Raw genomic sequence first — 21,069 nt, forward strand, 5'->3', positions numbered from 1 at the left:
TATCTCCATTTTACCAATGAGGGAGCTAAGGCTCAGAGAACTTGAGTGACTTGCTCAACAGTACGTACCCAGCTAGGAAATGACAGATGAGATTTACACCCAGATTCAAGCACTCCCAACAAGTTCCATCCCCTGTTCAATGCATTAATGATTGCTTAGTGTCCCATGAGACCCTCAGGGAAAGACAAGTATAGTCCAACTTTGACTTCCAGCTGGAATAAGCTTGATTTTACCATAACTGGCCCTTTTTGCCAAGCTCAAGTACTTTCATGACCTCGACGTTCTGGTTTTGCTCTCACCACCATCACTGAGGCTGCACATTCAGGGCCTCAGTAGATGGCTTGTAATTTGATGGCACCATTTGTCTTCATGTGTCTTATAAAATGTAAACAATAATTTCAGTGTTCTAAGGACCTCTAAGAGAAAAGATTTGGGGTTTTTTTTGCTACATGTGACTGAATAAAAAAAGACAAATCCTCTAATTCAATATGCAATCCAAACTATTTAAAACCAATCACTCAACTTGAGCACCAGTTAAACATTTCTCGTTTTCCCTCAAAGTCCTCTGTGTTGGCTAACTTCCAGTTCTAAATGCCTATTTATATCTATGATTGGAGCAGCTCAAGGTTCCCTCACAGGCAAAGAAATATGTAGGTTTGTGTCAGACAGACTTGGGAGAAAATGTCCTCACAGGCTTTCCATAGGAACAAGAAACAAAAATTCATCTGGCTCTTTTTCCTTAGCACTCACTCTCATTTTGTGTGCTGACTTTAGCCAGCTTGGCCTCAACTCTGGATTAAACACTTTAGAGAAGAAGTGTGTGTCCACTCCCTATATGGCATAGTAGCTAGAGCACTGGACTGAATACTTGGCTACTTTGGCCTCTTCCTCAAACTCCTGCTCAGACATGGGCAAGTCAATTTGCTTGTCTGAGCTACAGTTTCTTCTTTTATTCAGTAGGCTTAGAAATGTCTTTCTTACTAAGAAATCTCATGTGAAGGTATATAGTCAGTACTTAGTAAGTGGACATTTATTCATTTATCCAACATGCATTTATTTGAGTACTGCTTTTTTCTAGATCCTGTCATAGCCTAAGGTCTTATAGAGGATATTTTTATGATACATTACCATAAGTGCTATAAAAATAACAATGATAATCAAGATATCATTGTCAGCCTTCCATAATAGTTGTTATGTGCTAGGCCCTTTTCTAAACATGTGATAATATATTAACTAATTTAATCCTCAAAACAGTCCTATGTGATAGATACTATTATTCTCTCCACTATACAGGTGAAGGAACTTAGGTTTAAATAGTTGTATGACTTGCCCAAGATTGTACGACTAGAAAGTGGCAGAACCTGGATTAAAACAAAGGTGATTTGACTGTAAAATTCAAACTCTTAACCGTTATGGTATTCTGCCTGTCTCAGAATATACAGAATTATGAGTGGATAGAAGAAGGACCTAAAATTCTGTCTGCACTTAGTAATAGAAGGATTCAAAAAGAAGGTGACATTTGAATTGGGTCTTAAATGGCAAGTAGGGGTTTGTTATTGAAGAGTGGTGTTTCAGCAGCAGGAAAGAATAGACTAAGGACAAAGAGGAGTGTTGAGGAACCTAGAGGCTTTGTGGCTGGGAGGAGGGTAAATGGACAAAAGGAATGCCATGGTGAGCTATAGTGCTGGCAGGCAGGCAACCAAGCTTGTCCTAAGATTAGTGAAAGAGAGACCTGGAGTATGTGGGTGGAGGGGAGGGAATTTGGCTTTCTCTCTAAAGAGTTCTAAGAATCCCCATGAAGTTTAAATAAGGTCTCAGTCCTAAAGAAGGAACACCCAGTCTAACATATATCAATTCCTTGTCAAAGATATCAGAGGAAGAGATCGAAAGGATTATGTCTGGGCAGGAATTTGAGGAAGAGGCCAGTCACTGGAGCAACCATGGTGACAGCGACCACAGTTCCCCTGGGAACAGGGCTTCAGAGAGCAACCAGCCCTCACCAGGCTCCACACTGTCCTCCAGGTGAGCTTCAAGGCAAACCCAGCATCATCTAGGGATCACCCAAAGAATGGACCCACAAGCAACCTCTGAGCTGGGCTGGGTATTCCTGCCAGTCTGTCTCAGCCATTGTACTCTTGCTTCCTCAGTCTTTTGGGGTTGGGGTGACGATGATGCAAAGCAGCATTTTTACAGCCCATTTTTTAGCTAAAGACCTTGAAAATGTCAGCAGTCTCTTCTGCAGATTGATAAAGTGCTATAGCCACTATCCGTGCCCATACATTCTTCACCTAACAGAATAACATTTTAATTGTAGCTCTTTTCTCTCACTTACTTTATCATTTAAAAAAAAACCACATTGACAATATCGAATTAAGTTATCATTTCTCTGCCTCAGCGAGAGTGAAGATTTTCACATTATAAATTTTAGGAAACAGTGAAAACTTCTCAAGTTAGTCAGATTTGCTGGTGTCATGAAATACCAGTTTGAAGACTCTTGGTTCTAGAATGATACCTTAAGTTAGTTGTTAGGTTTGAAATATAGCCATCAGCTACCAAGGAAGATTTTCTTTCTCCAGAAATCTTTATTTTAGGACAGGGGTTGAGAAATATTTTTTATAAAGGCCAGATAGTAAATATTTTAGGCTTTGCAGTCCACACAGTCTAGGTCTCAACTACTCAGTTCTGCCATTGTAGTGCGAAAGCAGCCAGAGACAATATGTAAATGAATGAGTGTGGCTGTGTTCTAATAAAACTTCATTTACCAAAACAGGCCATGGGCCATAGTTTGCCAGCCCCTGTTACAGGAAGGGTCATCTAGGTAAAACTAGTTGACTGTTAGATTTCTCCAAGAAAGGTGGGGAAGATAAGAATATTCCTTTCTCTTGATATTTCATTATAACTTTTATTCATTCGTTTGTTCCTTAGTTTGTTCCTTCCTTTGAATGTTTAGGGAGTTGTTGCCACATGCCAGGTTCTTTGCTAGGTGCTGGATTTGTTTTGTGGCCTGGCAAGGCACTTAGCCTGTTTCTGACTTAGTTGTCCTAGCAGTATAAAATATAAACACTCACCTTTGTCATCATAGTCTATGAATATTCTATGAAACTCTCCAAATGTGGCACCTATACAGAGAGGTCATTTAACCAGTGTTTTTCAGTACAGCTCTGCCAAGTTCTGGGTGTCCAAAGGTGAGCCACACATAATGCACATTTGCACAGAGACCCCATCTAGTAAGGGAGACATGCATGTAACCATTGATTATGTCCTTAGCTTAATGAAGACAGAGTGCATGGCCAAAGAACACCTGAGCCACCTCCTAGCTCACTTCCTTTGAATAGGCGGTAGACCTGCGATGTTTCTGCTTGACATGAGACTTTTCTCTCCAGTAGGTCTGTGGAACTAAATGGATTCATGGCATTCAGGGATCAATACATGGGGATGTCTGTGCCTCCACACTATCAATATATACCGCACCTTTTTAGCTATTCTGCCCACTCTCCACTTCTGCCCCCACAAGCTCGCAGCCTGGATCCCCAGTCATATAGTCTGATTCATCAGCTGGTGTCAGCCGAGGACCTGGAGCCATTGGGCACGCCCATGTTGATTGAAGATGGGTGAGTAAGCCTTGGTCTGTTTAGCCCTGTAGCTTCAAAGTGGTCCCTACCCCACACCCATCTTCATCCCTGGCTGCTGTACCCCAGGCTTTGGAATGAGTTGGGGGATAATAAGCAATGACTCGAGCATCAGAGGACAAATCTTTGCTTATCGTTGAAGTTAGTGGTCCCTCATTTTTCTCTTGAGCATCTTTTCTCATAGAGTGGGGGCTATTTATCAATCCCTATGGAGTTGGGATTAAAGGGCTTTTGTTTCTGGTTGGGCCGAGGTACGCCAGACTCTGGAATGGGTCTGAGTGCTCTGTGCCAGAGATGAGCTGTAATTCTGGGAATAGTCATACATCAAGTTTAGGCTTCTTAACAGGGCACTCAAGGCACTAACTGGTTGTGGCCTGTCTGTATCCCTAGTCAACATACTCATCAGTAGCCTAGTGCTCTGTGTGCAGGCCTGAGTGGGTGGAAGGAATACTCTTTCAATCCTGTCAGCTCTGCCTGAGTAGATAATAGGTCAGCCCACCCATTGCTGTACTCATTATTCATTTAGCCTGGAGCATAGGCTGTTTGAGTGTTATTAAGCTTAGACCACCCCCTCCGCCCCAAAAGGTGTCCTGAGATTTCTTAAGCTAGTTTCCAATTTCAGAAGAGGAAATTCAAATGTCTGCCTACAAGAAGGCCACCACCAAAACCTTTATAAATCTGATGTGGGGGTGTGGGGAAGAGTCATGACAGGGGCCTTGAGAGAAAGAAAACTGGGACCCTATCTCCTTCAGCCCAGAGATGAGAAATGCCCTGCTCCTTCCATCCCGCAGTAGCTTAGTTTCCTGAATTTGCACCACCAGGGGGTGCAATGAGAGCAAGAAAAGCTTCTGAACCTGTTCTATTCTCTTTCAGCCATCTCGCCCCGAGGCTCATTTTTGTGCCAATCCCTGAATTGAGTAGGCACCAGGTTCACCCTAATGGACCTCTCATTTCCAAAACTGGTGCAAAAGTGACTGGGGGAAAAAAAAAAAAGTGACTGGGAATTTTTTTCTAACACATGGAGCATTAAAAGTCATACTCCCTGATAATTGCACAAATTTCTAAGCCTCCTTTCCCCTTTGCAACCTTTTCTTGTCAAATCTGCCCCTCCAGCCCTGAGCTTACTGCTGGCCCCAGTCCTGTTCCTTTATCATTAAACTGAATTGAATGGAGCTGGAGATCCTTGGTCAAGGGCAAGGAGCCCACTGCCAGAGACCCTTTGTGCCCTTAGGAGTACTCTCTCCCTTTGTCCCCATCCTCACCATTCTGGCCACTAGAAGTAACTTTCTCCTGTTCCTACCCCCCCCAGATATGCTGTGACTCAAGCAGAGCTATTTGCCCTGCTTTGCCGCCTGGCTGATGAGCTGCTTTTTAGGCAGATTGCCTGGATCAAGAAACTGCCTTTCTTCTGCGAGCTCTCAATCAAGGATTACACGTGCCTCCTGAGCTCTACGTGGCAGGAATTAATCCTGCTGTCCTCCCTCACTGTTTACAGCAAGCAGATCTTCGGGGAGCTGGCTGATGTCACCGCCAAGTACTCACCCTCTGATGAAGAACTACATAGGTGAGAGCTGCTGGCTGGGGAGAAAGTCTTAGGCAACCAAACCATTGTCATCTCTGCAAGGCAGGGCTGCCTGACACTCCAAAGGCTGGGCATTAAAGCCACACATGGCTGGACTTGAATCTTCCCTCTGCTGCTGACTAGCTTTGTAACTTTGGTCAAGTCTCTGATCCTCAGGTTCTGAATTTATAAAGTGGGGTAATGACAATACCTCCCCAACAAGGTAGTTGTGAGGAATAAATGATAATGTGCAGCAAAGCTTAGCAAGTGCTAAGCTGTTATTTTGGTCACATCTGGATTACTGAGGTAAGATAATGTATCTGGAAAGAACATTTCCTACAAGGTGAGGGGGCTCTGAGCTGTAGTTTACAATCCAAGAAAAAGACTCAGGAGTTATTGTGGTACCTACTGTGTGCCAAGCACTGGGCTTGGTATTTTATGTTATTATCTTTCTCTGTCACAGCCTCCAGCACTGTAGGTGTTGTTATGCCCATTTTATAGATGAGAAAACTGAAGTTCAGAGGGGCCTACCCTTGTGGGTTTTGGATTTGAACCCAGAGCCTGGATTTGAACCTATGCCTGCCCAACTGAAAGTCTAGGCTCTTTCACTGTATCTCAGATGCAATGAGATAAGAGAATGGGACTGAAATACTAAACTCTCCTCCTCGGTGTTTTCTGGCATAAAGTTTCATCGCAGTCAGCTAGGATCCTTCTAACCTCCCTGCCTAGAGCAGGTCTTTTACTCACTCACTTTGGAGACCTGGAGCACATGGTGACACCCCAAAATCAGGAAAATGATCTCTTGATACAACTTTTCTGACTTACTGATATATCCATGTGAAAAATAAAGTTTAAATCGCATTTTAATAGTCCTTTCAATAGTTCACCTTTATTAGACAGTTTAAAATAATGGAAGTCATGGGATTCCAGAGCACCAAGAAAGAGGGAAGAAAAGGTTCCTCCATCGAAGAAAGCTGGAGAGGGTAGAGTACCAACCCCCAAACTTCTCTACACAGGACTGAGGTGCATCTCCCTCTGCCACTTAATCACCATGGCATAAAGATAAGTTGAGACTTAGGCTGGGAGCAAAGCTCTAACACCTTCAAGGGCCCTTTGCACAGCTGAGGGAGGGAGGAGTCTGGGTACTTTCTCCCCTTGGTTTTCTAATATTTCCTTATTAATGATGCTTACAGGCTTGATGGTAATCTATAAATGACAGAGTTTTTAACCCAGATGACATTTTGTCCTTAAACAGAGCTATCTGATTTTGCAGATAACCTAACCCCTTGTCTTGAGCCTCTAATTCATTGTTTCCATCAAATTCCTGTCTCCTGCTCTGTATCTCTGGGCTGACTGAGTGTTTGGATAGCAGTCAGCCTGCTCTAATATTGTCAGGGTTTGCAGAGCTGGCCCAGTGAGCCCAGCCTCCCTATTTGCCTGGAATCCACCAGTGCAGCCTGAGGCTGCCTACAAAGTCAGCCTGTGGGCTCCCCTCTTTATAGAATAGTGAGTTTTCCCATGCCCTCTGCAGGTAGGCAAGGATCACTGGCCTTGCAGGGTTCTCTGTGGCTTTAAGCTTCATGAAAGACACCCCATCCCACTGTTTCCAATCCCTTGAGCCCCAAGAGCAAGGCAGGGACCAGTAGCAGCTGAACTAGTGAGGGAATTTTTATTTTCTAGGAGGCGTCCTTACCAAGGAGAATCTAGAGCTGCACTATCAAGTATAGTAGCTGCTAGCCTCAGGTGGCTATTTAAGTTACTTAAAATTAAAAATTCAGTTCCTCATTTACAGTAGCCACATTTCAAGTGCTCAGGAGCCACATGTGGCTAGTGGCTACTGTATTGGACAGTTGCAGATATATATATATATTTCCATCGTCACAGAAAGTTGTATTGAACAGTGCTAACTCTGGAACACATGTTGCAGCTGAGCTTGCAAGTGGGTTCTGAGGATAAGAAGTAGATTCGTTGTTAGGACTCTCATTCCACTGTGGAATCCTTCAATGGAAAAATACAGGTTAAACTTCAACATGTTAGTTCAACATGCCCATTTATTGAGCACCTGTTGTGTGTGCCTGGAGGAGGGGTGTTGGGATAACAGATAATACAGACATGGTATCTGAGATGAGAGCCCGTATTCTTGGTTTAGGGGATTGGGGGGCAAATAGAAGCAGATAGAATCTACAGTTCAGGGTGATATTAGTGGAGATTGAGGGGCATATGAGGGACTGTGAAAGCATAGACTAAGGAGTGAGTACCTCTACTTGCATAATCAGGGAATGGTTGCCAAAGAGGAAAAGACATTTGAGCTGCATCTTGAAGTGGCATTTTTCTAGGTAGATTATAGAGAATAAGAGGCAGGCAGGAGAATAACACAGAGTCCTAGAAGTTAGAGATTCTGGGTGGTTGGTTTGTGCAGATAACCAAAAAGCAATCCTGTGGATTAGGGTATAGAGAGAATATATCTGAGAGGCAGAGAAATGAGGGGAGAAACAACAGGAGAGAAACGTACAGGAAAGACAAGTCATGAAGGTGCTCAAATGCTAATCTAAAAAACTCGGATATTATTGTGTGAATAGTATTAAGTCATGGGACGTTTTTAAGTAGAGCAATTACTTGTTAGGTTGCATTTTGGAAAGATCCCTGTGGCTATAAAGTTCAGGATGGATTGCATAGACAAGGCTAGAAGACAGTGGCTGTGTCGGAAGCTGTTCCATAGCCTAGGTAAAAATAAACAAGTCTTGGACAAGGCAGCAGTGACCATGGGAATAGAGAGGGCAGCACAGAGTTAAGAGATGACAGGGAGGTAAAGTCAGTGGGACCTCAGTGAGTGGAAAAGTTGGGGATACTGCCAGGCAGGTGGGCACCAATTCTCTTAGCCAAGATAATGGAGCCTGGGAAGAACAGGTTGAGAGATGAGCCGCTCTGTGTTTGAGTTGGGGTCTGTTGAGTCTGAGATGCATGTGGAACTGCCCAGGAGGCCAGAGGAAATGGAAGTACGAGAACCTTTGGAATCAGGTTCATCACTGTAAGGCAGTCCCCAGACTGTGGAGAGTGTGGAGTCTGTAATTGGCCACAGCTCTTCCCTACCTTGCCTACTCCGGCGTTACTCCCACTCCCACAAAATGCCTTTACTTTTTCACAACTGTTGAGTGCAAGCGAGTTCCTGCTGTCATGAAAGGACTTTTCCCAGATGATACATGACCACCTCCTTTTCTCTTCTCAAATATTGAATCAAATTTATGGTGCCCATTTTCCTTAATCAGGCTGTTATCAGACAGTGAGCCGGGTGAATTTGATTTAAAGCAGATTGTAGCACCAGCCAGTGACTGCTCCTGGCCCTAATCAAGACTCCTTCACACTTAGGAGAAGATGCCTTGCACTAGATGGGCTTTAATGGGCACTTCTATCTCGTGAACACTAGCTCCATTTCTGCCAGATCTCTGGAAAGTTGCCTCACAGCTTCCCTGCTAAGACCCTAGCTGTAAGGTTCAGGAAACACAGTCTTTTCTTTTTGCTGTGATAACACAAGTGATGCTGCTGCTGCTGTTAATAATGATAATAGCTAACAATTATAGACTGTTTATTGTGCCAAATTCCATCTTAAGTGCTTTGCAAACATTATTTGTTTAGTCCTCACCACTTCCCTAAGAGACTGTACTAATATTAACCCTGTTCCACACATGAGGAAGGAGCATGAGGTTCAGAGAGGTGAAAACTCAAGGCTATAAAGCTAAAAGAGATGGAGTTGAGATTATCATCTAGATCTGTTGTGCTCTAAAGCCCAGATTCTTCACCATTACTAAATTTTTCAGCCTTCTCAAAAGTTTGACTTTCTGGAATGTGTCCTGGAGCTGCAGTCTTACTTTTCATCCTGGAGTCTATATGTGGGTGCTGAGATGGCAGTTCCTCTAAGGATGTGGCTGATGACTGCTTCTGGGAGTAGGTGCATTTAGATGAGTGAAAAAGAGACAACTGGGCCTTTCAGCCCCCTTAATGGGACATAACTTACACAGTGTCAGCTTCAATTGCTGACTGAATGGTCCAGTGGTTTGGGGGATCCTGGCAGGAATGTTTTCCTTGTCCTAACATGCTTGTGTAATGGTAACCTAGAAGAAGAATGGGTGTGTTTGTCCAACTTTCAGGCTTTGAATGCTGATAATTTGTAGACAGGGAATACAGGGGCGTTAGAACTGTGGAGTGGGCAGATGTGGAGGAGGCACGGCTGCAGGAGAAAGCAGGCCCATGGAACAGAGAACAATTTGTTTATCAAGGGGTGGGATGCGGGGTGTGGAGGAAATCTTTGCAGTCAGGCTGTGGAGACTGAGTGGGGGCTGCTGGGCTGGCTGCCAGGGGTCCATGCTGGTTGCCTATCCTAGGAAGCTTGGGAAAGAGGGTATGTGCTCTCCCCAAGAGAGAGGGCAGATCTGGGTCATATACTCAGGCCAGGCATGTGGGAGTTCCTTTGTGTCCCTCAGGTCAAGACTCAACTGGGAATAGGTTTAGCATTGCTGTCTAGGGGTCTGGCTGGTAGCCACACACCTGCAGGTTCTGCAGAGCCAGAGTGAGCACTTGCGGCAAGAGGTTACTGATGAGGGGGGAGAGTGTTATCTTTACTTGCTATACTGCTTGGCCACCAGACAGATGCTGACACTGCTGCATCCTCCTTTTTTATGCCCTACCCCATCCCATCTCTTCCCCACCCCTCCAAACAGATACTGATGGGCATTTTCAATAAAGACCTTTTCCCCCTCAAGAACAGAAGTAGCTGACAAAGTACTGTGATGAGGAGTGATCTTCACTCACAGGCACACTGCTTCCTGCAGGTCTCAGCATCATGGAGGCAGCGGAGGGGCAGTTCTATGCACTGCAGCGAATCCAACACCCACTCTGGATTGGGCCCTGAGCTGAGTTGCTCTGGGAACACAGACCTCCTGAGGTATCCCCTGTGGTAGCATGTGGTAGCCTTTTCCCAGTTGCCAGTTAAGAACAAGACAGTCAGGGAATGGACAGTGTAGTGCTGAGAAAGCGACAGACTTGGAATGAGAAAACTTGGGTTTAAACCTTGTCCCCACCACCACTAATTTGTTTTATTCACTTAGAACTTTGGAGAAGGCATCTCTTCTGCTTCTTCTTCCCTAACATGAAGGTGATATTACTTTTCTCACAGATTATCAGGAGGGTAAAATGTAAGAATGCAATAAGGGCACAGTAAATAAGCTCTCTGAGCCTTTGTTTCCACAAGTGAACAAAGAGGATTATAATATCCTTTTTTGTGGACTTACTGGAAGTATCCAATGAAATGATGTATGTAAAATATTTAACAAAGTGCCTGGCAAGTAGCAAACACTCAACAAATGGTAGAATAATAGATATGGTTATTAGAGTGGTTATTAAATATAAGTGTGTCTATCAGCCAATCTGAGAACATATTAATAAAGTTGTAAAAGCCATTGGGCCAGGAGCAGAGAGAAACATGGTAGTTCAAATTAGCAAACTGGGGCCCAGAGGGTCAGGGCTCCGGATTGCAAGTAGCTGCTGCTGTGGCTCCCCCTGGTGCTTGAGAAGTGCAGGTGCCTCTGGCCCCAACAGGAGCCAGGCTTTCCCCGGGGAAGAGAAAATGTCCTGCCTGGCCAGGAAGCCAAGCCCTTGCAAAGCCTTCGGAGTCAACACAGAAAGCAATAGGACCCAGACAGCAGTAGTACATTCCCAGGAGTTCTGGACCCTACCCAGATAGGGGCTTCTTGCCTAGCATGGGGCTGTAGTACCCCGATCTGAACAAGTCACCAGGAAGCAACTCTGAGGCTAAGCATCTCTCTCTGACTCAGCTGCATCAGAGGCCTGTCTGGAACACCTAGAAGAGTGGCTGCTGGGCCTGACCCCAGCTTGTATAAACTATTTCCCCACTAAGCCTTTGCCTCCTTGGTTTGGGAGTATCTCCATTTCTGGTATAAGATATTCCCCACTATGACCCAGAGTATTAGTCCCCCAGCCTAGGGCTCCTTTGCCTAAAACTTGGTGTTTCCCCAAGGAATTAACTCCTAATCCAAAGAAAGCAGCATGGGGGCTTCCCTGGTGGCACAGTGGTTAAGAATCCACCTGCCAATGCAGGGGACATGGGTTAGAGCCCTGGTCTGGGAAGATCCCACATGCCACGGAGCAACTAAGCCCGTGCGCCACAACTACTGAGCCTGCGCTCTAGAGCCCGCGAGCCACAACTACTGAGCCCGTGTGCCACAACTACTGAAGACCGCGCTCCTAGAGCCCGTGCTCCGCAACAAGAGAAGCCACTGCAATGAGAAGCCTGTGCGCTGCAACTAGAGAAAGCCCGCGTGCAGCAACGAAGTCCCAATGCAGCCAAAAATAAATAAAATTAAAATAAATTTAAAAAAAGAACACTCCTGAAAGAAAAAACATTTAAAAAGAAAAAAAGCAGCATGGTCAGCGTTGAGTCTTCTCTGCTAATGGATGCCACCTCAGATATTGAGAAAATCAAGGCCTTAGGGAGTTAGCCCAGGTTCAAGGTTCTAGCTCTGCTACCAACTAGCTGTGTGCTTGTGGACCAGTCCCTTCTATTCTTTGAACTTCAGTTTCTCATCTGTACGATGCTGATTATAATCTCACCTAGCACATAGGGCTGAGAAAACTAAATGAGATAATGCACATAAAGTGCCCAGCACAGAGACTGGCATGACATGGAGGCTCAATTTATGTTTCCCTCCCTCCCTCTCTAGCTGAAGTCAGGGATGCCAGTAAAAATGTTCACTGTGCGTAACCTCAGCCATGCTGGAAACAGTGAACTTAAATACAATCAGCAGCTTTTTCTTCATTGTGGCAGTAACTCACATAGAGTCACCATGGTAGCTGCCATTGTTACTAGAGGCTGCATCGCAACAACAGCAGTATCTTAACGATGTCATACTTCTCTACATTTACATCCCAAACCCCCGTGACCCTTGTTACCCCAAGCAGGCAAGCATTATTTTACAGAGGAGGTCCTCAAAGCTTAGAGAGGTCAAAGGGCTTTCCCAAGGTCTCACAGCTTGTATGTGATGGAGCTGGATTTGAACTTAGATTTGATTGACCCCAACTGACCTTGGGAACCGCAGCTTGTATGAGCTGCCTTGGCCTCTAGACAAACCATGGATTCACCTGTCCTTCACAAATATGTCTGGACTCCATTTCCCCCAAGCTCAACCTCTTTCCTATCTTAGCTGCCTTAAGGAGCTGTAGGTGACTTCTGTCTCCCTTCCATTACCTCCACTGGTAATCAGAGCCCATTATTAACACTGGTGTCTGTTCCCCAGATTTAGTGATGAAGGGATGGAGGTGATTGAGCGGCTCATCTACCTGTATCACAAGTTCCATCAGCTAAAAGTGAGCAATGAGGAGTATGCTTGCATGAAAGCAATTAACTTCCTAAATCAAGGTGAGTAACTGGGCGTGGGAAGAAAAGACTTTTTTTTTTTTTTTGCCAGTGAATATTTGCCCTTTTGCCTTCATGTTTCACCCCTACCCCGTTTACCCTCAGGACTGTCACACAGAATCTGTCACACCATGTGGGTACCGATCTTGGAAGTCCTGTGCTGCCCTCATCATCATTCTGCCCCACTATAGTGCAGAGCATGGTTTGGATTTTTTTCTTCAAACCTAAATGCCACAGCCTCTATAACTCATAGAGGAAGGAAGAGGATTTGCTTTGTTTAGTCAGTTTTAATGCATTTAAACACAGACATCAAGGACAGTACATGCGTCATTTAAAATATGCACCAAGTTTACCAGCGACTGAAGAAGAGCAGAGTGACTGATGAAACTACTGAGATAAGGGATCTGTGACAGGCTGACGGCCCCTTCAGGGCAGAGCCGGGGTGCACAAAACTCACACACCCATATCAAGCATGGCTTTAATTCGAAGAGTGGTGGGTGTGATTTACATGGAGTATTACCTGCAGAGTGGCGCTTGGTAGCTGCTGGTAAGCAGAGTATGCAGGAGAATTTGTGCTCCCTTTCTTCCAGAGTAGCATATGAGTACTCTACTCTCAGAGTGGGGCTGGGCTGTTTTGCTGCCTATGACATTGAAAATGCTGTGTTCCTGTATTCAGTTTCCTAGTCCAGAGACTCTTGATCCCCTCCTCTTTGCCCACTTCTCCCTCAGTACTGACCTCTTCCTCTTGCTTCTGCACCTTTCATGTATTTATCTGGTGTTCTGTGTGCCTCCCTTAGGCCAGACCCTGTGTTGAGCATTAAAGACATTGAAATAAATTAGATCCCAGGTTCCTGGCCTCCAGAAGTATACATTCTGATGGCACTTGTTACATTGCTTGAGCCTCAAATGGGGGGAGATCAGTAACAGCTACTTGGAGGACCAGAAGTCTGAGAGCTGGGCCTCAAAGGCTGGGTAAGATTTATGTATAGAATATTTATATTCTATATACGAAAAAGGGGGATTGTGTGTGTTTATATGTATATGAACACACTATATAATATATATATACATATATGAGAATGAGAGAGACATCTACAGGCGTACCTTGGAGATATTGCAGGTTTGGTTCCAGACCAGCACAATAAAGTGAATATTGCAATAGAGGGAGTCACATGAATTTTTTGGTTTCCCAGTGCCTGTAAAAGTTATGTTTATACTATACTGTGATCTGTTAAGTGTGCAGTAGCATTATGTCTTAAAAAACAGAGTACATACCTCAAAAAAAAATATTGCTATAAAATGCTAACCATCCTTGAGCCTTCAGCGAGTTGTAATCTTTTTGCTGGTGGAGGGTCTTGCCTCAGTGTTGTTTTTGTTTGTTTGTTTTAATTTATTTTTTAAATTTATTTTTGGCTGCGTTGAGTCTTCGTTGCTGCATGCAGGCTTTCTTAGTTGCGGCGAGCGGGGGCTACTCTTCATTGAGGTGCGCAGGTTTCTCATTGCGGTGGCTTCTCTTGTTGTGGAGCACGGGCTCTAAGCACGTGGGCTTCAGTAGTTGTGGCACGCAGGCTCAGTAGTTGTGGCTTGCGGGCTCTAGAGCACAGGCTCAGTAGTTGTGGCACACAGGCTCAGTAGTTGTGGCGCACGGGCTCAGTTGCTCTTCGACATGTGGGATCTTCCTGGACCAGGGCTCGAACCCGTGTCCCCTGCACTGGCAGGTGGATTCTCAACCACTGCGCCACCAGGGAAGCCCTTGCCTCAGTGTTGATGCTGCTGACTGATCAGGGTGGTGGTTGCTGCAGGTTGGGGTGGCTGTGGCAATTTCTTAAAATAAGACCACAGTGACATTTGCCACATCAATTGACTTTTTCTTTGATGAACGAACTTTCTGCAGCGTGCAATGCTGTTTGAACATTTTACCCACAGTAGAACTTCTTCCAAATTTGGAGTCAATTCTCTCAAACCCTACTGCTGCTTTATCAACTAAGTTTTTGTAATATTCTAAATCCTTTGTTGTTATTTCAGCGGTCTTCACACAGCTTCTTCACCAGGAGTAGATTCCATCTCAAGGGACCACTTTCTTTGCTCATCCATAAGAAGCAACTCCTCATCTGTTAAAGTTTTATCATGAGATTGCATCAATTCAGTCACATTTTCAGGCTTCACTTCTCATTCTGTCTAGTTCTCTTGTTGTTTCCACCACATCTGCAGTACTTCCTCCACTGAAGTCTTGAACCCCTCAAAGTCATCCATGAGGGTTGGAATCACCTTCTTCCAAAATCCTGTTAATGTTGATATTTTGACCTCTTCCTGTGAATCATGAATGGCATCTAGAATGGTGAATCCTTTCCAGAAGGTTTTCAATTTACTTTGCCCAGATCCTTCAGAGGAATCACTATCTATGGGCAGCTATAGCCTTAGGAAATGTATTTCTTAAATAGTAAGACTTGAATGTTGAAATTACTCCTTGATGCATGGGCTGCAGAATGGATGTTGTGTTAGCAGGCGTGAAAACAAAATTAATTTCATTGTACATCTCCATCAGAGCTCTTGGGTGACCAGGTGCTTTGTCAGGGAGCAGTAATATTTTCAAAGGAATCTTTTTTTCTGAGCAGTAGGTCTGCACAGTGGGCTTGAAATATTTAGTAAACCGGGTTGTGAACAGAAATGCTGTCATCCAGGCTTTGTTGTTCCATTTATAGAACACAAGCAGAGTAGATTTAGCGTAATTCTTAAGGGCCCTAGGATTTTCGGAGTGGTAAATGAGCGTTGGCTTCAATTTAAAGTCATCAGCTGCATTAGCCCCTAACAAGAGAGTCAGCCTGTCCTTTGAAGCTTTGAAGCCAGACATTGACTTCTCTCTAGCTATGAAAAGTCCTAGATAGTGTCTTCTTCCAATATAGGGCTGTTTTGTCTGCATTGAAAATCTGTTGTTTAGTGTAGCCATCTTCTTTAATTATCTTAGCTAGATCTCTAGATAACTTGCTGCAGCTTCCGTATTAGCACTTGCTGCTTTACCTCACACTTTAATGGAGACAGCGTCTTTCCTTAAATCTCATGAACCAACCTCTGCTAGCTTCAGACTTTTCTTCTGCAGCTTCCTCACCTCTCTCAGCCTTTATAGAATTGAAGAGAGTTAGGACCTTGCTCTGGATTAGGCTTCGGTTTAAGGGAATGTTGTGGCTGGTTTGATCTTCTATACAGACCACTCAAACTTTCTCCATATCGGCAATAAGGCTGTTTTGCTTTCTTATTTGTGTGTTCACTAGAGTAGTGCTCTTAGTTTCCTTCAAGAACTTTTCCTTTGCATTCGCAACTTTGCTAACTCACAAGAGGCCTAGCTTTCAGCCTGTCTCGGCTTTTGACATTCCTTCTTCACTGAGCTTAATTATTTCTAGCTTTTGATTTAAAGTGAGAGATACGTGACTTTTCCTTTCACTTCAACACTTATAGGCGATTGTACGATTATTAGTTGGCCTAATTACAATATTGTTGTGTCTCAGGGAATAGGGAGGCCCGAGGAGAGGGAGAGAGACAGTGGAACAGCCAGTTAACGGAATAGTCAGAACGCACAACATTTATCAGTTAAGTTTACCTTCTCATACGGGCGCGGTTTGTGGCACCCGAAAACAATTACAATAGTAACATCAAAGATCACTGATCATAGATCCTCATAACAAATCCAATAATAATGAAAAAGCTTGAAATATTGCAAGAATTACCAAAATGTGACAAAGAGACACGAAATGAGCAAATGCCATTGGAAAAAATGACGCCGATAGACTTGCTTGGTGCAGAGTTGCCACACACCTTCAATTTGTAAAAAATGCAGTATCTGTGAAGTGCAATAAAGCAAAGCACAATAAAACAAGGTATACTTATATACAGAAAGAAAAACTGGAGTGACCCAGTAGAATACCAGTGACCCAGGTAGAATAGTATGAGTAGAAGCACATAGGAGACCATGTGTAATTATATGTAGAAGCATGAAGATTTCTGAATGGTTCCAGCAAAGAGCAAATTTAAAGATACTGTGAAGGATAAATTGGGAAAGGTAGATTATTCAGTTAGTTGTTCAACATCCACTGGTGCCCATTTTGTGCCAAGCCCTGTGCTGGGAGCTGGGTACAGAGTTGAGAAAGATAAGCCTAGCCCTCAGGGGGCTCAGTCTAGTGATTGTCCTTGATAATTTTTTCCTTTATCTTATTTCTCTTCCCTTACCCAGAGCTTTTGTTCCTCCATGTCAGAAAGAGAGAAGATCCCCTGTTGAGACAATGTTTAATAACTTTTCTTTGAAAGATACACATATTCAAGGAGCCAGTGTTTCTTCCACATTATAAAGCCCCTCCCATTTCCTGTGGTTTTTTCACAGATATCAGGGGTCTGACCAGTGCCTCGCAGCTGGAACAATTGAACAAACGATATTGGTACATTTGCCAGGATTTCACTGAATATAAATATACACATCAGCCAAACCGTTTTCCTGACCTCATGATGTGCTTACCTGAGATTCGCTATATTGCAGGTAACATTCTGGGTCCTGGGCTTCCAACCCTTCCTTGCTTTTCTTAACTTGTGAAGGGAATGAGGAAAGCAGTGTTTTCAGGATGCTGATGCCAGGCCTATCACCAGCTGAATAAAAGAGGTACTACCCCTGCCCTCAGAAAAATTATATTATAATGAGAAGTTTGTTTTTTCTTTGTAGGGAAGAGAATCTAACATTTCCTAAGCTCCTGTGATGTGCAGGGTCCTTTGTGACCTGATATCATTTAATCTCAATTTCTGCAGGACTGGTGGTTGGTGATATTATGGCCATTCTATGGATGGGGAAAGAAGCTCAGGGTTTCTCAAATTAACGTCATTTCCTGAATTATATACTTTAAAAGGGTGGATTTTATGGCATGTGAACTAACTATATCTCAATTATTTAATTGATTTTATTTCATAGAATTGCCTATAGGTTTTTGAGGATCTTTCATTAAAAGTGATATCTTTAAAATAATTCTCAAAAATCCTGTGTTCACAAAGGAATTTTTGTTTTAGTTGTTTTGTGGTCTTGACCCCTTTCTGAGCTTCTTGACATTTTAAATAGGTCCATTTCAACATGAAATCCTGGCTTTTGTTGTTGCTTTACTTCATTTGGTAAAGATTCTTGTTTATAGTTATCTAGCACATACTGAGGGGCAGCTCAGAAATGTGACCTCTGGGCTGAGATTGTTCCTGTAAAATTCAGCAGTACAATTTTGAAGGAAAAAAATTTTCAGTCTGATAAAATCAAATTTTACTTTTTGGGTCACCAAATAGTCTAGGAGATGTGAACTGGACTTAAATAAACTATTGGAATTTTAGGAGTGTTTTGATAGTGTATGTCTCAGCATTTTTAAAACTATGTTCTACCAAGAAGATATTAATCAGGTGCTCTGTGAAATACAGGTCAATAATTATACCCCACTCTCCCCCACAGAGCTGGGTTGTCAACACTGACAGCCCTTGGAATCACCTGGGAAGCTTTTAAAAAATATCCATTCTTGCGTTGCACCTCTGAAGATTCTGACTTCATTGATATGGAGTGGAGCCTGGTCATCAGTATTTAAAAAAAAAAAAATTGCCAGGTGACTGTAGGGTTCTGTCAGGGAGAAGAACTATAGCCTCATATTTACAAAGTATATTAGCATCCTGAGTGCTCTTAGAAGTCCTCCAATTAAAAAAACCTGTTTTAACCCTGAATTTCTCAATTTATTCGCCCCTGTAAACCCCACCTCCTTTTTCCTTGCTACGTTTTATTAACCCATTATACTATTCTGAAGAGCAGTATTTTATAGAATGCTAGTTAAAGAATCTACTAGGAAATGAAATAGGATATAAGTTTCTCATGTTATTTTCGCTCTAAGAGGACATCTAGGAATACCTTTCAGTTTCAGATTCCTCATCTGTAAAATGGGGATAAAAAGTAAAATCTGTCATACAGAAATATTGTGAGAATTAAATGAGATAATGTATTTAAACACCTAGCACAGAGTTCAGTATTCTTTGGATAGTAGTAACAATTAGAGCGTGCACCATTACTGGAGTCCCTAGGGCACCAAAATAGGTCTGGGTAATAGGATGTTAGCCCAGTCTGTTTTACCTTTGTAATACTCGTGGCACTTTCCTCATCCCAGTCACTAGAAAAGGCAGTGTTCTTTCACCAGCCCAAGAGGAGGCAAACACGCCCTTCTACTAGTGGCCACCGCTAACTCTTCTTTTTCTGCCTTTTCCCAGGAAAGATGGTGAATGTACCCCTGGAGCAGCTGCCCCTCCTCTTTAAGGTGGTGCTGCATTCCTGCAAGACAAGTGTGGGCAAGGAGTGACCTGTCCCCAGCACCCCTCCTCAGGCCAATGGCAAGGCCTGGGGTGGGCAGGACAGGCTCCAGAAGAAAGAGCCAGAGAGACCAAGATGGAGGCTCTGGAGCAGCCTTGCCAGTTGCCTCCATAGCAAAAGAGTTTTTGTTTGTTTGTCTTGTTTTTTTAACCTCATTTTTCTATATATTTATTTCACGACAGAGTTGAATGTATGGCCTTCAACATGATGCACATGCTTTTGTGTGAATGCAGCCGATGCATTTCCTTGCAGTTTACAGAATGTGAAGATGTTTAATGTTACAGTGTTGTCATTGTTTAGAGATAGTTCTTTTGTATTTTGAGGGAGAGGGTGGGATGGGGCTGAGATGACTATTTCCATAATATTGACAAAGATGACTACCTCAGTGGAAAGGGAGGGTTGTGACCAACCCTACTTTTTCCACATGTTCTCAGCAGATTCATACATTTGTCTGTCAGAGAGCAAACTGCCTTTTTCTAGCTACAGAATTACCAAGTAAGAGAGCACACCATAAAAGGGAAAGTGGTATTAGGAGGTTTACTAAGCAAAGTGGGTGAGACATTGGGAACAGGACAAGAGATGAGGATTTAGCTATCTCTTTTCTTTGGAAAGCATGAAAGCTGAGAGTCGGGCACAGTGACCAAATCTAAGTTAGGTGTCCTCCCTCCGGACGAGTCCTCAGGGAGAAGGGTTTCTTTTCTCACACCACACTGTGGGGCCTCCCCTCCCCACCATCCATACGACCACTACTAATTTCTGCCACTGTCACCTTTTCACCTAGGCAAAGCCCTAGCGGTATGCTAATCCTTGGGATTTGCCTACCATCTCCCTTGGGGCTCACAGCTACCTAGTTTCCTTACTTTCCTTAGACTCATTGCCTCTCCCTTATAAACTTGACTTCCTATTGGCCCTTTGAAAAAACAGGTGAGTTCAGAATGTCATGTCCAGAGTCCTGATGCCCACTACTGATTTACTCTCCTTTCACCTTCAAAGAGTAGTGGGACAAAGGCCAGACTGCTAATAGCATAAACACTCCTCTTTTGGAGTTCCCTGTTTCTCTCCCCACCCCATCCCATTCCACCTCCAGATCTGAATCTAAAACTGCAGTCTCTTTTCCAAACAGCCGGAAGGATCATTCACCCGTCTGCTGACCAGAATTTTTGCCCCTACATTCTACTCCATGCTCTCCTAATCTCTCCCAAAATGAAACCAGGTTTCTTCAGAAAAGTAAGCCCAAGACCCAGAGTGGCCCAGCTGCCCCTTAGAGTTATCCGTGGCCTGGCTGACCAAGGTATGGAGGGCTAGAGTCCAAAGCTCCTGGAAGGGAAGGGGGGCTTTAAACTACCTCATGTTCCTAAAGGCCTGGCTGCCCCCTCTGCAGGTATGGCCTGGACCCCTTGTTCTTTCACTACCTGCCCCACCTAGTCCTGGGAAATGTTCCTTACCCTCTTGGCTTTGGCCAGCAGTCACACAAGGTCTGTCATGGAACTCTTTCAGGTGCTTTTCCCTTCTCTGCCTTACTACAGCAGTTGTCCCTGCCTAAACCCACGTACCTCCCACAGCCAATGCAGCAGACAGGCCAGTTAGCTGGGTACATCCCTGGCTAGGCTTGAGGGGCCTACAGGACCTCCTTTTGCCTGTTTAGTCAAAGGCTGTTTGCTCTCTTCCCAGCTCAGCCTAGCACACTTACTCAGAGGGCCACAACATTGTGTGCATATCGGGTAGTCCGCGTCAGATTGTAATTTTTTCTTTCCGGTGAAATGTTACGGGTACCAGCAGAGTGATGACTTTATCCCTTGATGGATCTAAAACTCAGAGCATTACTTCCCAATGCCGTTTCCCCATTTGCTCTGAGAAAGGAAAAAAAAAGAAGAGACGTGGTCCTCAGGAAAAGCGCCAACCAGAATGTTTTTCACATGTCAATGGGAAGATTTGTGTGTGTGTATTTGTTTATTTCTAAATTCACAATATTTTTGTTTTTCTGCTCTTTTATTTAACCAACTAGATCACACTCTTTGGCTACAGGTCAGACTCCGAGCCGCTTTCCTCAAGGTAGGGGAGGATACACATATCAGAGACCCCTTCTCCAGGA

General features: G+C 43.9%; 1 protein-coding gene across 1 annotated transcript in view; it reads left to right on the forward strand.

Annotated features, from left to right (window-relative positions):
* Positions 1-19,032, forward strand: part of NR6A1 (nuclear receptor subfamily 6 group A member 1) — a 211,986-nt gene extending 192,954 nt beyond the window's left edge. The window contains exons 5-10 of the mRNA XM_061200972.1: positions 1,868-2,022; positions 3,387-3,611; positions 4,939-5,193; positions 12,498-12,619; positions 16,989-17,141; positions 18,878-19,032. Of these exons, the coding sequence (XP_061056955.1) occupies positions 1,868-2,022; positions 3,387-3,611; positions 4,939-5,193; positions 12,498-12,619; positions 16,989-17,141; positions 18,878-18,966 (999 nt within the window). The 3' untranslated portion in view covers positions 18,967-19,032. The remainder of the gene's footprint in view (positions 1-1,867; positions 2,023-3,386; positions 3,612-4,938; positions 5,194-12,497; positions 12,620-16,988; positions 17,142-18,877) is intronic.
* The last annotated feature ends 2,037 nt before the right edge of the window (positions 19,033-21,069 follow it).

Source organism: Eubalaena glacialis, chromosome 9 (genome assembly GCF_028564815.1).
Source record: "Eubalaena glacialis isolate mEubGla1 chromosome 9, mEubGla1.1.hap2.+ XY, whole genome shotgun sequence".
In the NCBI taxonomy this organism is placed as follows: domain Eukaryota; kingdom Metazoa; phylum Chordata; class Mammalia; order Artiodactyla; family Balaenidae; genus Eubalaena; species Eubalaena glacialis.